At 48.4% G+C, this 17,623-nt stretch overlaps 1 protein-coding gene across 1 annotated transcript; it reads right to left on the reverse strand.

Annotated features, from left to right (window-relative positions):
* Positions 1-4,172: 4,172 nt before the first annotated feature.
* Positions 4,173-15,921, reverse strand: LRIT1 (leucine rich repeat, Ig-like and transmembrane domains 1). The gene is made up of 4 exons (XM_042909037.1): positions 15,800-15,921; positions 11,847-12,313; positions 7,241-7,546; positions 4,173-6,023 (listed from the first exon to the last, which is right to left on the reverse strand). The coding sequence occupies exons 1-4, from the start codon at positions 15,919-15,921 to the stop codon at positions 5,059-5,061; spliced, it is 1,860 nt and encodes a 619-aa protein (XP_042764971.1). The 3' UTR covers positions 4,173-5,058.
* Positions 15,922-17,623: the final 1,702 nt, after the last annotated feature.

The raw sequence follows: 17,623 nt of genomic DNA on the forward strand, positions 1-17,623 counted from the left end.
AGTCACTAAGCTCCATGAATCTCAGTTTCTCCTCTGAAAAATAGGGAAATTAATAAACACGTCATAACATTTCTAGGAAAATTTGAGGTTATATAGAATAAAGTACCTAACATACAGTAGATATATTGATTCCCTTCCCACACCAACAGACTCTTGAAAAGCAGAAAAGTCTACTTCCCTATTACTTGGGGTATTTTCTGGTGAATATTGAAATTCCATGAGTTCCCTTAAGACTCATGATATACATTGTACCCTACAAAAGGCCTCAAGGAAGAAAATCCGCTTAGCAGTTAACCAGTGAGGGGGGAAATGGGTCACCAACTAAGCTGATTACACTCCAGGCTTTCTATCCAAGCCAGATATATTTGCTTGAGTTTTTTGTCTAGCTCTACAATCTGGATAGATCTCTGAAGTTCCTCTCAAGGTAGAAATCAAAACAAAGAGAGTGAAATGGGTGCAAAACTTGTGCTAGACATGGAGATGTGCTGCCTAGAGCCCCTTCAAGGAATAAGTTGATGCTCAGCTGCAAGGATTGCTTGCATGAGGTCATGCCCTTCCCAAAGAAAACCACATATAGCAACTGAGGGTGGGGTGCCCAAGGGCCCAGCCAGTTTGGCCTGATGGCAGACAATTCTGATTCTCACTCCAGAGAACTTGTACCAGGTTGGCCAAAATTTTTTCAAGCTTGTTTTTTGAAAAAAAAATGTGATTCAATTCACTGCATCACAACCCACTAGTGAATTCTTTTCTCACCTCAAAATGTAAGGGCCTAAAGAAATCTTCATCCCCCACAATTTCTTCCCTGTTCATCCCATGCTATCCTCTTCAAATGAATCCAGCTGAACCTAACTTTCCAGTGGTTTGATGAAAGCTTGAGAAGAGTATCCCCTGGCATGTCATTTCTGGACTCATGCAGGCCACTTCTGCACTGCTCCTTCTCCTCTCCTGACCCCTTCATCTCCTGGTTTCCTTATTTGGCATATGGGCACAGGGAACACCTATATTTTCAGTTAAGGCAAGAGAACTGGGGCAATTAAAGCTGGGTTATGTCATTTACCTTAATGTCATTTACTGGGGCAATTAAAGCTGGGTTATGTCATTTACTAGTGGTTAAGTGGTGTCCCTAAAACTCAAGAGAATTAACCACAAGGGGAAGGAGTTTGAGAATATGACACCCTCATCTCCCTTCCAGTAGGATGTGTTCAGGAACTTGGCTGTTAGAATTATTAGTAGAGATAGTCATGAGAGAAGAGACATTCTGTTTATGAAATAATTAGATATAAATAGCCTCTGTGTGGTGGCTCCCTGGCCAGTCTTAATAGAACCTTAATAAGAGAGTTTTCTATCTATTCATTTGGAAAATGGCACCCTGATGTTAGTAGAACTTTGGGATGGCTCAGACAGAGAACTAGGTGACATATCCAGAAGCAGGCATGCTGTTTTCCCTCTTTTCAACCTAGTGCTCTCAGTCTTCCATCTGCTGCCAACCCCATCTGAGATGTCTTCCTGGCTACCCATGCTAATGGCATGCCTGTGATGGACATACAAATGACTACATTCCCAAGCTCCCTTGAATAGGTGGGCTATCCAACTAAAATTCTGGCTAATGGAATTTTAGAGGAAATAATGTTTTAAAAGCCCCTACATGACTCTCCAGGTTCTCTTCTCCCTTGGTAAAGCAAGTGTTAACATTCCAGGTGGTGGAGTCTTCATTAGCCTGGGCCCCTGAGTGAATAAATGGAGCAGAGCCTACCCTCCATCCACATTTACCACAGACTCAAGAGACTCTGTAAAGGCAGGGATAAACCTTTCTATATTAAGCCACTGAAATTTGGGAATTGTTAGCATAGCATAAGCCTAACCTATCCTGACTACAATACCTTTGCAATCAAATAACATGTTCAAGTACTCTTAAGTTTGTTTTTGTCTCCACTGGATTATATGATAGTTAAAGCAAACATTTCCAGCTCTAGGATCTTTAAAGGCACTGGTCACTGAATAATTTCAATACCCTACATCAACTTTCTAGGATACATTTTCTGTTACTTGCCTTTTATACCTTGCAACTTACACATGCTACTTGAGATAAGTGACATTGGACATACGCCCTGCTTAGGTTAAAAGAAATAATTATGTTGTAGTTAGAAAAAGACATGATGGAGATGCCACAATCTCATTCAACCTCCAAACAAGGCTTCCAAGGATACCATGCTGTGGGACCACCCTGGTGTAGGTTGGTCTTCATCACTGGGAGACAAGAAATTATTTTCCCTGCCCTCTAAAAGGTTTTCAGGGACCAACTTATACTAATCAGACTCATATACCAAAAGATCAATATATAAACCAGACATCAGTTTATTTTTTAGAGCGGGAATTAATTTTTTTCCAGTTACGTGAATATTTATGAACATAATCCAGGATGGTTCCCCTCTACAAGAACAAACCAGGGAAGACAGAACACACAAAGGAAGACTGACAAGATGGAAATTGGGAGGCTGACTATCTTTGGAGTCATTCCTTCCAGACCCACTAAAGCAGGTCTTAATGAATTATTGATAAGTTTGAATTCTCTCTCTCTCTCTCTCTCTCTCTCACACACACACACACACACACACACACACACTCACATGATGTTGAATAAATACTAACAAATTCTTGCTTTCAAGTTCCTGAATTTTCTTCAAACAAGGTTTAATAAAACTGACTGGATGTTTATTGTCTTTGGGCCAATAATTGTTCAATCTTAATTGGCTCAGCCAATCATTTAGAGAAAACATCTTAATCATTTCAGTAGATGGCTGCTTTCATCCACTTAATTTGTTCTGATTTGGGGAGTGCCTATCAGTCTCATATATCAAACAATCAGAATTGAGTCTTGGGTCTCAATAGCAGAAATGTCTTAATGAATCTACGTTGGGGTTTGGAAAGCTACAGCCTGAGAGCCAAATCCAGCCTGCCACTTGTTTTTGTAAATAACATTTTATTGGAACACATCCATGCCCATAACTTACATATTGTCTGTGGCTGCTTTCACACTCCATCAGAAGAGCTGAGTAGTAGTGACAGAGCCTAAAATATTTACTATCTGGCTTTCTTTACAGAATATGTTTGTTGACCCATGCTGTAGACAATGGTTTTGTCATCTTCCAACCAAATAATTTCTCTTACCAATGGCTATGGCCCATAAGTTATAGTCAGATGTACCCTCCGAGTGATGGGCAGAAAATATCCACATATGGAAATTCCATACTCATGTGTACTGGTGGTCTTATGGTTCCTACAGTTTTCAATGACTTGAAAAAATCCATTCCCATAATGAACTTGCTGTAGATCACGTTGTAGAGATCAACACTGAATAGTGACCTTCAGCTTGGCCAGAAAGTTATCAAAGACTTAGATCCTCCAAGAAAATTGATCACTACCCTCTACAAATCAGTCAACTCTTTGGGCTTCAGTTTTTTTCATCTGTAAAATCAAGCAGTTCATCCTCCATAATGGGTTGTTGTAAAAATCAAATAAGAGAAAGGAAGGAAATATGTTGTAAGGTCAGATGTTGTAAGGTCTTTTGTAAATGTGAGAGGGAGTACAGTAACTTTAGGCGATACCAGCAGGATAGTTCCCTGGGACTGCTTGCTGTACCCAAATTTTCTCCGTTGTTGTCTAAAGGCCTTGGTACCAAACACCCTGAATGCTCCCCTTATGAAAGCCCGGACTTGTAGACAAGACATTGACCCTTCTGCTGGAAACATTCATCTTCACCCGTTCACAGAGGTGTCTCAGAGGCTTCCCAACTTGAGGCAAACTGAACAGGAATCCCACCTTGAAGTGGCTCACTGAGTAACTGGGAAAGCCCTGAGACACCCTCAGGAATGCAGGTAATGTCAGTAATCCTAACAAAGACTGCTACGTGGGAACAGAGGTGAGCTGTGTGCCAGACAGCATTGGGTGCACTGTGTCGCCCACCACGGAGGGTCTCTCAGATTCCTCCAGCCTGACATCTGAGAGTAAATGAGCAGTGGTCTCTTGAGCATCATCCAAACCAAATTTATTGCAATTCACTGAATTTATTGAAATTGAACAATTATCTCTAGGCAGAATGGCACCCATAAAAAAAAGGTTAGAATCCCTAAGTGTACACAGTGAGGGCACAGCGTGGGTCTGTGTGTGTGTGTGTGTGTGTGTGTGTGTGTGACTATACAAATTTGGCTAATGCATCAAGGGACTGCATGTGTGAGTGCCTATGAGTTAGCATAAATGTAATCAAGATGCAGAAGAGGGGCATGGTAAGGACTGTCAATCCTGGAACCAACTGCCTGATCCTGACTCCAGAACTGCCACCTTCTAGTTGTGTATACATTGTGAGCAATAGAGTGAATTAGATCACTGCTCAGCAAACTATTTCCTGCCCCCCATCACCTCCCTGGCAGAGCTGTCCTTTGATGCCACGTGAAAGTTGGGTTTGGCCATGGGACTTGGCTTTGGCAGAGAGAATATGGGCAGAAATGGCAATGTGCCAGCTCTAAAGCCAAGCACTTAAGAGACATTGCCTATCTTTGTTCATTCCTCTGATATCATCTGACCTATCCTAGAAAGACTGCCCCAAGTAGCCACTGACTCTTCATCCTGGGCCCCAAATAGAACTCATGAAGCAGAGACACCCTGGTCAACCCACAGACCTGTAGGTTGGGTGAAAATAGTGCCTGTTGCTGCATACCCCTGAGATTTTGCTTTTATTTGTTACATGGGAAAAACTGACTGATACAAGCAAGTCGGTCAATCCCCGTTTCTTCTCCAGGAAAATGGGAGGGCCTTCTGCAAAGGGTTGTTATAAGGATTAAACAAGTCAGTGTATGTAAAGCACTTAGAACACTTCCTGGCACATAGTAAGTGCTTAATAAGTGTTAGCTGCTGTCACTGTGTGCACACGTATGAGTAAGCAGGAACCCAAGTGGGCAAGAGTGGGTGAGTGTGGGCTCAGGTGTCAGAGTAAGCAGGTGAGAGTGGAAGACAGAAAGTGGACGTGGCAGGTGTGTGGGCACCTGGAGGGGAGCACCCCCCTCAGCAGAAGTACTCATTGATCCGTCTGCCCCCCCTGCCCACCAAGACCTGAGAGTCCAGGCTGGAACGGGCCGAGAGGAGCCTGTCGGCCTCACTGAGGCTGTGCTGGGACAGCTCCTCAGAGCCATCCTCGCTGTGGCCCAGCCTCTCCAGGTTGACGTAGGCCTCGGCGGAGCCCCCAGAACGGCACTTCCGGCAGCGCCTTCGCAGAGCACCGCAGCAGACAAGCAGGGTGAGGGGCAGGGCGATGACAACAGCCACGCTGATCACCACCACATTGATGAGCCGCTGGGTGGCCTCGGCGTCTACCACCTCGTCTGTGGAGAAGATAACACACTGCTCCTTCTGGGGCAGCAGGTCCCGCACACAGACACATGCCACGTACTTGGTCTTGGGCACCAGCCCACGGATGGTGATGCTGGTCTTTCCAGGCGGCACAACCACCCTCCGCATGCTGCGCTGCCCAAAGACAGCATAGAGGACGCTGAAGGTAGTTATGCTCCCAGCCTGGGGGGCCTTCCACACCAAGGTCACACTCTGGTAAGTGTCTCCCACCACCTTGAGAGACCTCACCATCTGGGTCTCCTGGCGTCCCGTCTGCCCGTTTGAGCGTTCTCCTGGGATCCCCATCTGGAAGTGCTGGAGGGTCAGCTCCTCCTTCATGTTGGACACAGGGGGCCCAGTGGCCAGGACAGCAGGCCCAGGAATGTCAGGGACATGCCTGGCCACCATCTTGTTGTACGCGGCAGCTTCCGCCCCGTCACCTGTCCTTGCCCACAGTGCCCCTGGGCTCCCACCGTGTTCTGTGGAAGCCTGGGGCTCAGTGATGGCCAGGGAGATGACAGTCTCAGAGACTCCCAGGAAGTTCTTGGCCTGGCATATGTAGTCTCCTGAGTCAAGGTGGGACACAGCAGGCAGGCCCAGCAGCGTCCAACTCGTGCCATCTCTGGCAACTTCCTGGTGCACTGAGGGGAAAGAGGCATAAAGCAGGAAAATGAGTGGGCCCATCTGCCCCAAACTTCCTCCTAGGGTCAAGTTCATGGCCCCTGGACTGTGTATGCTCTTGTATACATAGGAGACCTTTTCATCCTGAGAAACCACTGGGAGTTACTCAACTTTTCTTAGACTAGCCAAGGGGATCAAGTTCACCTGGGCTCAAATTTGGGGAGACCTAGGCTCAGGCTGAGTCTCAGGATGATCTGCCTTCTAAATCTGTATTCTTCAGGGCCCTGGAATCCTATAGAACGGACTCCTTAGGGAAGCAGGCTGTGCTCTGTGGGGGAAGGTGGGTCAGGGTGAACACGAGACAGAGGCCTAGCCGGAAGCACACTGCCACCCTGCCCAGACACACTGCCACCTCCATCAGAGCGTCTTCGACTTTGTGTTTTACGTAATGAAGCTCCTTATACAATGTTTGTTTGTCAATTGATTTCAAACCCACAATCCCAGAGCAACACTCGCCAGCCTAGTTGAAGGAGACCCCGAAGAGAGCTGCGAGGACATGCGGTTTTCTGGTCATGCACTAAGAAACGATCCCTCCTCAACCCCTTGTCTGCACGCAGGTAGGCTGTGACTCTGGTAAACCCCACCATCCTGTGCCAGAGATAAACCATCTCTGTCTACACAGCAAAAATAACATGGGAGGCTGTGTGCTGTAGGCCAAGCTTTTAGCCTCTCAGAGTCGGTTGACTTACAAAACAAAAAGGATAATCAGGTTGTTCTTTAAAGTTCAGTGACATTATGCACATAATGTACTCAACACCTGAGGAGCTCAATAGATGGTAACTCATATTGTTAATCACTCCTAGTGAAACTGGCTTAACATTCGCAACTTGGAAACTTACTATAAATATCAATACACTAAGAGTATCTTCCACCAAAATGGCAGCATTTTGTTCCTCCCAGGGTGGGCCCTGATCAGAGTGTCTTCTGGAATATGTAGGGCAGGTTGACAGCTATTGTCATCATGGAAGCCACTGTCCCATGTTCTGTCTGGGCAGAGCCTGTCTACCTCCACTCAGCCACAACAGGAGTAAACAGCCTCGCTCAGCTGACCTCCCTCTCCTCGGCAGACCTGACCTCCCACCAAAGATGCTGACATCCCCACCCTCCCCCACCCCCCACTCCCCGCCCCCGCACCCAGTCTGCAATCTCAGCACCACAGTCCCTGTAGCTCACAAACCTGTGCCGTTGAGCGCATACCCGTTGGCTCTCCTCCAGCTCATCTCCGGCCCAGGGACCCCGGTGGCCCCACAACGTAGCAATACTGCACTGCCCAGAGGGGACCTGAGGCTGGCTACCCCTGGACGAATCTCCGGACTCTGGCACTTCCTCAGTTCCAGCTGGCTGAGGGCTACTCCGGCCAGGCTGCGCGGGCTGGCACACTTCAGCCTGGCCTCTATGAAAGCCAGGTTTGGGGCCCAGCCTTCCAGGAAACGGGCTAGGTCATAGAGGCGGCAGTCACATACCCAGGGGTTGTCCTGCAGCCCTGCAGGGATGAGAGGGCAAGTAAGAGGTGAGCCCCCGATATTCATATCCCCATGCCCAGCCCCCCTGCCCCGTCAGGGAGGACAAGGCATATCCTGAGCTCAGAGTCAGCAGACCTGGCCTCCAGGTCCAGCTCCTTGCCTCTCTAGCTGTGCAATTTTAAGGCTGGTTCTTCAACTTGAATGATAGCAGTACTTCTCTTTCAGCGTTGCTATAGGCATAAATAAAAACAAATCCTGTTAAGCATTTGGGTAAGCCATACAGCATACTAACAAAATTGGCAATTACTGCTGCCATTCCTGGACTGACCCTTACAGGCTACTGGTCAGGCAGCAAGGATTTCAGCAATACCTGCAATATGCCAAAATAAATTTCTCAAAATTCTTTGTGACCCCTGACTCTTGATCCCTGTCCTCTCAGTTCAGTGTGGAACTCTCAGCATCACCCCAGTAAGGAGGGTGGCTCTGACATTGGTCCCTTTGATACAAGCTCAAAAGGGGAGGAGTGAGGAGGCCAGGAAATCAAATCCTATGTCATATCCCCAGCCCTCTTTACTTTAAAATTGGACTTATTTATAAAGATGACAGTAGGTCACTGCACCCACCCTTCTACATCCAAGAACCTTCTACAGATACAGGCGTATCATGTGTGTTCATTCCTAAAGCACAACTCCTTTTTACATGTTTGCATTTCTGAAATATGGAATGAATTCATTTCATGTGGTGTCTTTTTACCCCCAAAAATTGTTATTAAATTTGATAGTATGTCTAATAATCAATGGCATATTATTTATTTGCATGCATATATTTGATATATTTGATTATTTATTTGCATGCATATATTTGATATATTTGGAAGGGGAAATGTAAGGTTTGAGGAGGTTGCATATACATCTGCTTGTAACACGTGACTCTCAGGTCCTTCTGAACACCAGTTGGGAGGATACCAGTACCTTCTTCCATCCATCCTCACTCCATCCCTCTCATAACCGCTACCCTGTGTCACTGGTTAAATGCATTTAATGATACATCTGCACCCCAAGAATCATGAGCGCCCAGCTCTGGTGGTGAGCTGCCTGGCTTTCACTTCTTACAATTGAGCCCCCAAAGAATGAATGCAAATAGCAAAGTTAAATGACAGGGAAACTTTTACCCCAAGACTGGCAGAAGTTAAATCTTCCAACCATTTAAATTATTAGCCTCATGAGGGAATAGATTTTCATCTCTCTTCTTCCCTGCTATATCCCCAGCACCTAGAACCAAGCTTCCACACTGATAGGCACTCAAATAAACTTGCAGAGTGAACACCTGCATTTGTGGTCTCACACAGCACAGGTGTGAGGTGAGAATTGGCCCAGCCACTTGGAGACTATTAGACTGATATTAAACTGTCTAATGTGCACACTCCATGACCTATTCCATTTTTCAGTTCCTATCCTAGAGAAACATTTGTCTACATGCACAAGAATGCATTGTCAAGAATGTTCTCTGTATCATCATAGCTGTTAATAAAATAATGGAAATGATCTAAGGGGCCAGTAAAGGGAGAATGGCTAAATTAACTGTAGTATAATGATACTATTAAAAATTATGCAGTAGTTTATAAATAATGAAGCTGATCCATTTGTAGCAACTTACAAAGACTTCCAAGACCTATTGTTGAGTGAAGAAGTTAGTGCTGGTTGATATAAACAATATGATATATACAATATGAAACTTTATGTAAAACACAGATAAAATTTCTATGTGTATGTATGTTTATATATGTATGTGTATGTAAATGCATTTTTTAATTTTATTTTTTATTTTTTTATTAAAAAAATTTTTTTTAATGTATATTCATTTTTGAAAGACAGAGAGAGACAGAGCACAAGCAGGGGTGGGGTGGTGAGAAAGGGGGACACAGAATCCAAAGCAGGCTCCAGGCTCTGAGCTGTCAGCACCAGGGCCCGACGTGGGGCTTGAACTCACAAACCGCGAGATCATGACCTGAGCCAAAGTCGGATGCTCAACAGACTGAGCCACCCAGGAGCCCCATAAATGTATTATTTTTAAGGAGGCTTCACACCCAGTGCAGAGCCCAGCGCAGGGCTTGAACTCACAACCCTGAGATCAAGACCTGAGTTGAGATCAAGAGTTGGACGCGTAACTGACTGAGCCACACAGGCACCCCTGCAAATGCATTCAAAAAGAGAACATGCAAATGAACGTAACAGTGGCTACCTGTTAGAAGGGGGAGAAGGATTCGGGATCAGAAGAGGGAACAAAAGGGTCTTTAGCTTTTTCTATAATATTTTAATTTTTTGTAATGTTTTTATTTATTTTTGAGACAGAAAGAGAGCATGAGCAGAGGAGGGGCAGAGAGAGAGGGAGACACAGAATCCGAAGCAGGGTCCAAGCTCTGAGGCTCCAGGACTGTGAGATCATGACCTGAGCTGAAGTTTGACGCTTAACTGACTGAGCCACCCAGGCACCCCAGCTTTTTCTGTAATATTTTAAATGTTTACATATAATCATGTGTGAGTTATGTAATTAAAATTAATATTAATTTTCTGTAATGAATTATGCCACCTGTCACCCTCACGGCTAGGTATGAGTTTTAGGCAGGAAAAGAGATGGTTCACCTGTTAAGACATTGGTTTATTACAAACAAGAAGGAATCAAAGAGAGGGGGTCAGCTAGTATAACCATTCAACTCTGCTTTGGGAAACTGAGTCACAGGGGGCCTTTTCCTGGCTGCATGACCTGGAAGGTCGCTTGTACTTCATTTTCCTTATTTGTAATACTGGGTGAACACCCCTTGCCCTGGCTGCCTGACATGGTCATTGCAGTAAAGTTATCAGATATTTCATATATATATATATATGAAATTTATATAGCATACATATATTGAAAAGGGCATTCAGTTAAATGTTATTTTCAAATAAACAATTTTTTTCCCTGTGAGTACTATCCTATATATTATCCTTTATCAGATGAGAAAGTCTGCAGAGAGCTGGAATGGGGCTTGCTGTTTCCTGCCCTGTTTGCAGGCAGTGAGGCTTCTAAATATTCCCTCCTTGAGAGACTCTCCCGGGCCTTAGGGCAGGAGCTGCCCCAAACCATTCTGAGACTGCTCCAGCCCCTGGTGCTGGACCCTATATGAGCCAAGGTATGTTCTAGGCACATGCTGCTAGGAGGGCTCTCTTCTGATACTATCCACCCACTCCCCACTCCCCACCCTCTGCCACAACTCCCCATCCCCTCACAGGACAGAGGAAAGAGAATCAGTCTATCTGACATGAGCCTTGGGCCCAAACCACTACTTACTAAACCTCAGGTTGTGTTTGTTCATCTGTAAAACAAAGGACATTATACTTGCACTATCTACCCCCTGGGATATGGTGAGGGTCAAGTTCTGTGAGGGAGCAAGAAATTTAGGGAAGCTTCAGTGCCACACTAATGCAGATGGCCAGTAAGGACTGACCAGTTAGCAAAGAGTTAGGACCACCTTCCATCCATGTATGTGTACCTAGTGCTTAGAGGAGACTGTCAAGGGGGTGGGGGTGTTCACATGTTTTGAAGATTGTTGGAAGTTGGGTTTCCTGGAAGCAGACTCTGAGATGAACATGTGCAGCATGTTCATTAAGGAGGAAAGGAAGGAAGGAAGGAAGGAAGGAAGGAAGGAGGAGACACAGAGCTGAGAAGTGGGCCTGGTGAATCCCTGGGGGACTCGGGAGCTGAAATAACCCATCAGAGTCATGCCAAGCAGCTGGGTCCTTAGACTCCCACCTGACAGGTCTTTGGATAGGGGCTGTGTCCAGAAAGGATGGGTGGCTTTGGGCAAGGCTGCTCTGCAGCTAAGGCTGTCCCTGACAGGGCTGGCAGCTGAAGGCCACTGCTGACAGTGCCCTCAAAACCTGGGCAGCCAGCTCTACCTTGACAGGGACCCAGGTGGCACACCACTGTGCCTGCCACATGTACCTACTGTGTCCTAAGAACTGTCTTTTACTTGCAACTCCAACCTTTTGAGATAGATGTTATTGCCATTCTCTCTTTACAGAAGGGGAACCAAGGCACAGAGAAGCTAAGCAATTTACCCCGGGGACACACAGCTAGTAAGAAGCAGCGCTGGGATTTGAACTGGCAGCAGCTTGAGCTCCAAACCTGCCAGTGTGTGCCTCTCAGTCTTCACTCAGATCCAGAAGGCAGGCGTGATTTCTATTTTTCGGGTAAAGAATCAAGACTCAGAGAGGCTCAATAACTTGCCTAAGACCCCCAGGCTCCCCAAGCTGGCTCCAAGTGAAGGATACCGCCCCTTACCTAGCACCAGCCTGGTGTGGTGGCCGGGAAGGAAGGGCCCCGTCTGCAGGTGAGCCCAGGTGGCCAGCAGCTCCTGCGGGAGCCTCAGCAGCTGGTTGCTGGAGAGGTCGAGGAAGGTGAGGTTCCCCAGGAAGCGCGCGGCCTCGGGCGGCACGGCCGAAAGGCGGTTGGCCTGCAGGTCCAGCAGCCGCAGCTGGGGGGCGTCCCTGAGCGCCGCCCAGGGGAAGGCGGCCAAGCGGTTCCCGGGCAGGCGCAGCTCGCGCAGGCGGCGCAGGCCCCTCAGCATGAGGCCGCTGAGCTCGCTGAGGGCGTTGTAGGGCAGCCACAGCTGCTCCAGGCGGCCCAGCGGCCTGAAGGCCTCTCCGGGCACCTTGCGAATGGCCGTCCGCTCCAGGCGCAGTCTGGAGGTGTCCGGAGGGACGGACGCGGGGGGCAGGGTCATGTCGGGGTCGCTGCACACCACCGTCCTGGTCACAGAAATGGGGGACATTTGAGCGAGGGTCCTGTCGGGTCCGCGATCCTACCCCGCTCCCTCCCGGACCTTCCTTCAGGAGGCCTCCCGGTCTGCACGGGAACCGGGACCGCCAAACCCAGGCTCCAGGCTGAGGTGGGCCCTGGAGTGGCGCCGCGGACGAGCAGACCCCGGATTTCCCTTTGAGGGGTTCTTGCTTTGAGAGCCTTTCGCAGGGGTCCCAGAGGGCCATTTGGTCCTGTCCCTGGCTGAAGGACCTCTGTGTCCCCTTACAACTCACACCACCTACAGTGCATTAAGAATGAAGGGTATTCATAAATCTTGAGATCATTTTGAGCACTGCAGCACTGCATATATGTGTTAAAAGTGTTCCTTTGTTAAATTATACCTCAGTTTTTGTGATATTACTTATATGACATATAATATATGTAATATCATATCATACAATTATATATATAACTTGGGCATCAGAAACGAAGCCATACACTCACTGGGTGCCTCAAGCCTCCCCTGACCCGGAGGGACCACGAGGTGATTAAGGTGTTTAAGAGCTAGGACTTGGCCCCTGCAGTTGGATTCATATCTGGGCTCTCTGCTTTCTGGCTGTGTGTCCTTGAGTATATTATATAACTTCTATTGTCCTCAGTTTCCCACAACAGACTCCACCTCCCCGGGGTGGTTTCAGGGTTTAGGTGAGGTCCTGCTGTGTACCAGTTCTGCAGACCTGTCATCTGGAGGTGTGCAATGCTATTTATTGACCACTATCAAAAATTCCTGCATCCCAGCGCTGCAAAGCTCCTTGCAGTGATCCCTCTGCCCAGACAGTGACCTCCTAAACTTTGTTCTATTAAGTTTGGCACTAAAACAGAGGATAGAGAGATAAAAAGAAGCAGGCCTTGCCGTCCAAGAACCTACAGTTCAAGGCTGTGTTACGTGCCATCTCGGAGAGAGCAGCACACTCACATAAGGTAAAAAGGGAAAGATTCTCAAGGAGATAAAACTTGGAGGCTAGACCAGAGGGACCCAGCCCTTGTGCAGCCTATTTCATCTAGAGGGCTCCTCTGCTCACACTGGAGCAGGTGGGGGCAGTGGTCACGTTTTGCTTTGCTAGGGGACCTTGTTCTTTTTGTACTGCTCACATCAGGCCTTCCTGATGTAACACACACTCTGACAGCATCCATCAGTTCAGCCTGAATACTCTATTCAGAGTTGACTGGCTGAACTTGACTTGCTTTTCCTTGTCAGTGGCACAGGGGCTCCCACCCACTCACATTCTTCAGGTATACATGGACGCCCCTACTGAGGGATGGGTGCTGTGGAGATTCAGAAGAATATCAGACTCATAGCCCCTGTTCCTATACAATAGCTTACAATCCAGCTAAGGAAGATATCACTGGGGGCAGTGATATTTTCAATGATAATGGAAGTTTGACTGTTGCAAAGAGGAAGGTCTGGATGTAGGAGGGAGGAAGGCAGTTGACCGGAAACATGCCCTGAAATTCACCAAGGGAGGGATCAAAGAAACCACTAAGAAGCCAGCAGGAGCCAACAGCACATCTGGTGGGGCAAACTGGGCATAAAGAACATGGGAACACTTCTGTCCAGGTGCCCAGACTGGGCCCCCCAAGGAAACCCCAGTATCCACAAGTACCCACAAGTTCATGATTGTGGGAGCATGGAGCATAGGCAGGTCACCCAGGCTATCCAGATGTAAGGATGGAACCCTCTGACAGTCCCTGGTTGGAGGTGGGCTGAGGAAGGCATCTGGGATGAGGAGGAAGCCTCCGTCTGACTTTGCTATCTGCTTGTGGCCATTGGGGACCTCAGGGCCTCCTATAGCCTTTCCTGGCATCGTTGCCCTCATAGGACGCTCCATGCAGATGGGCTGGTGCCTATCAGTCATGGGACTGTCAGGCAGGTGGAACTGATGGTAAGAGCTCTGGCTTCAGAGGAAAGATGGCTACTGGCTGACATTAGAGCCCTGGAAACTGACCTTGGAATTTTATTTTCTATCTTCAGGCTAACCTGGTATCACAAGCCCTCCCCTGGTCCCTGCCCATGACAGAATTACCAGTTGAGAAGAAATCTGGAAATGGAACTAAAGCCGTGGGTTCTAGGACCAGGTCTGTCACTGATGCTGTGTGACTCTCAGCCCTGTGCTTTCTGTAAGTAGCAGGAGAGGCTCTTCATCACCCTAGTCACACTGTCCTTGGCCAGAGGCTATTTCCTGGCTGGCTCAGGGCTTAGCCCTGGCTTTTCTTGAGGAGAGAATCCTTACCTCTGATGATCCATATGAATTGGACCATCAGAGACTTGGGTCAAAAACGGAGTTCTTGTTTTTCAGACCACACAGGGTATCCTTTCGTGGGGGGTGACTCTCCATTCTTTGCATCCCCTCACACCCGATCAACCCAACACCCATTGCCAGGATCATTGTAAGTGTCACACTGATAACACTGCTGCCCTGATCAGAAATCATCAGTGGCTCCCAGCACCCATCTAAGACAAGGGAGAAAGGGAGAATGGAATTCTAAAATGTTAAAAAGATGGTAGGAAAGGCCCTGAGCCAAGGACTGAAATTCCTAAGCAAGTTGGGAAATGCAATGGTCACTAGTGGATAAGTTGAAGATGTCAGAGAAAAGATAGTCTAAAGACTGCCAAAGAGAAAAGGAGAGGGGGCCATGGTGGGAGAGCAAGGGTCCACAAATCACAGTGGCTTTGGAACATCCCATGGAAGGGAGGAGGAGAGGATGGAGGGGCTCTCAGAGCTCAGGTAGGGCTTGGGGAAAGTCAAAGAAAAGGCTGAGGATATAGGGGTGCTTGCTTGCAATGGAATGGGCACTCCTGGGCTTTTGGAAAACCCATAGAAATATGTTGAGGCCGAGGCTCCTGGGGGATGGGCCAGAGGTGCCCCAAAGTGGGAAAAACATGAGGAGGCAGGTGGTCACATTCTGGGTGGGGTGGTAAGAAATACCTGGGCTGTACTGGGTAACCCCAGAAGCTGAGGCAAGAAAATGGAAGAGGCCTGGGAGAAAAGGGGCTAGGGAGATATAGAGAGAATGGTGGAATAGAACGGAAGGAAGGAAGAAAGGAAGGAAGGAAGGAAGGAAGGAAGGAAGGAAGGAAGGAAGGAAGAAAGGAGAGGAAAAGAAAGAGGTAACAGAGAGACTTCTCATGCCCTTTGGAGGGTTTCCCTCCACCAGGATCCTGGAGGAGGACTCAGGATGGATCTCCTGGAGTGGGCACACTGTCCCACCCCTGCCCCCACGTGTAAAGAAAGGGACTTGGTACTTCTCATGCCCTGCTGGCTGGAAGACAATGCAAAGCAGACCAGCCCCCTAGGGCACTTGGGCCTCAAGGGCCTGGAAGATAGAGGTCTCACCCAGCCATGTTCTGAGGGCCCTGCATACAGCCCTCCCAACCCAGCCAAGCTGCTAGAGGGAAGCGGCGGGCTACCCATCCCACACACCTGGTGACATACCTGGCCTTGCTGCCATCACCCAGGATGTGGAGGCTGCAGCTGCATTGAGATGGGCAGGAGCCGTGGGCTGGGGGATGCCCCCAGAGGGCCAGGAGCCAGAGCATGCCCACTGCCACCCTCATGGCTCCTGGCTCCTCTGTAGCCCAGGCAGGGGCCTGTCCCTGGACTGCTCTGTCATCCCAGCTCAGGAAGCCCAGCAGCTGCCCATTGGCTCATCAGCTCCCCCCCACCCCCCGCCCCCACCTGAGGCCATGGGATAAACACAGACAGACTGGGGATTAGGGAGGGGAGCCCTGGCCACAGCACTCAGCCGCTTATTACTCCTGGAATCACCCAGTCCTAAGGGAGAGGGTGGAGGATCCTCTTCCGTGGCAACAGCCCCAGACCCAGAGAGGCCAGGGTGTGGCAAGGTGAGGAAAGTGGGTAGCCACCCAGGGGCAAGTGGCTCCTGCACTGGCCAGCTTGGCTGTCCACCTGCGAAGTCACCTCATGCCAGCTAGGCTGTGGGCTACATGGACCCTGCCAGGGTGCCTGGGCTCAGAGAGGATGAAGACAGACCTGGCCTCTGATGAAGGCCATTGGAAATTGTCTCCTGTGACACTGTTTTATAGGGGAAAAGCAATGAGATGAAGGTGATAAAGACACTAGAAAGAGACCAAGCTCAAGGACCAGGCCAGCCTGGGTTCAAATCCCAGCTCTTCCATTTATAGGCTGTGACCCTGAATAAGTTACACGGTCTCTCTTGGACTATGTATCCTCCTCATTTGAAAAGGGAAGTAATATTACTGTAATCAGGGTGTTTATGAAAATTAAACCACCCAAGTTTCCCAGTTGTTGATGGCCTGTGGTAATAGAAGCTCCCTCCTAAGTAGTAAGCCCACAATTTCACTGGCACTTAAAGTCACATGCTCTTAAAGGAATTGGAAAGATTCGGATACTTGATACGTTTGACCCCCAGGCTCTGCTCTCTTGTCCAGCATGCCCTACCTAGCTCCTTCAGCTTTTCTAGAAGGTTCCCTAGTGCCTGGTGCTTATAGACGTAGGCAGACCTAGACCAGTGAGGTGTGACTGTTATGCCCAGAATTCGTGATCCCCAAATACCGCCAGGGAGCCGAGTCCGATGCAAAAGCAAAAGAGCCTTTATTCGAGCTAGCTGGAGTTCAATCCCCTACCTGCACCGACGCAGCAGTGATATATCAGGGAGAGAGAGTGAGTTTCAAAAGCACAAAGGTTTTATAGGGGTCTAGGGGCAGTTGGTGAGGTAATGGCTGTGGCCTCAGCTGATTGGCTGGGGAAGGGTCGGAGTCCTGTTACGCAGGTCGCTGGGCGTGTTTTGATCAGGAAGTTTGAACTGGTGAGGGGGAGGTTACTCAAGGGGAGGAGGCATGGTCTAGGTGAAGGACACAGAACAAGATGGAGTCGGCCGGCGTAGGCCCGCCCTTTCAGTGACCAAGGCAGATACCTAGGGCCCCAGCGCACACATGAAATGCCTAGCTCTGTGCCAGGCCAGTTTTGACAATCTTGGCTTCTAGGAAATGTTGGTTCCCATCTCTTCCTCTCTTCCAATCCATTGGTTTTCTCAATGCTTGCCACCTGTCCCTTCTCCTCCCCAAGCCAAAAAGGGTGACCATTCCCACATCTCTGCCTTTTCCTCCTTCTGTTGGAGATGCCTTCTCATCTCTGTTTGGCCTAACCGAGCTCTGGTCTTGATTCCTGGCCCTGCTTGATTCCTGCTTTCCCGTCTCCCTTGAAGTCTTCTGCAGTCTTGCAGGCATGAAAAAAACTTGACACATGTATGAACCAGTAATACAAGGTAGAAATTAG

This window comes from Panthera leo, chromosome D2, assembly GCF_018350215.1.
Source record: "Panthera leo isolate Ple1 chromosome D2, P.leo_Ple1_pat1.1, whole genome shotgun sequence".
Lineage (NCBI taxonomy): Eukaryota > Metazoa > Chordata > Mammalia > Carnivora > Felidae > Panthera > Panthera leo.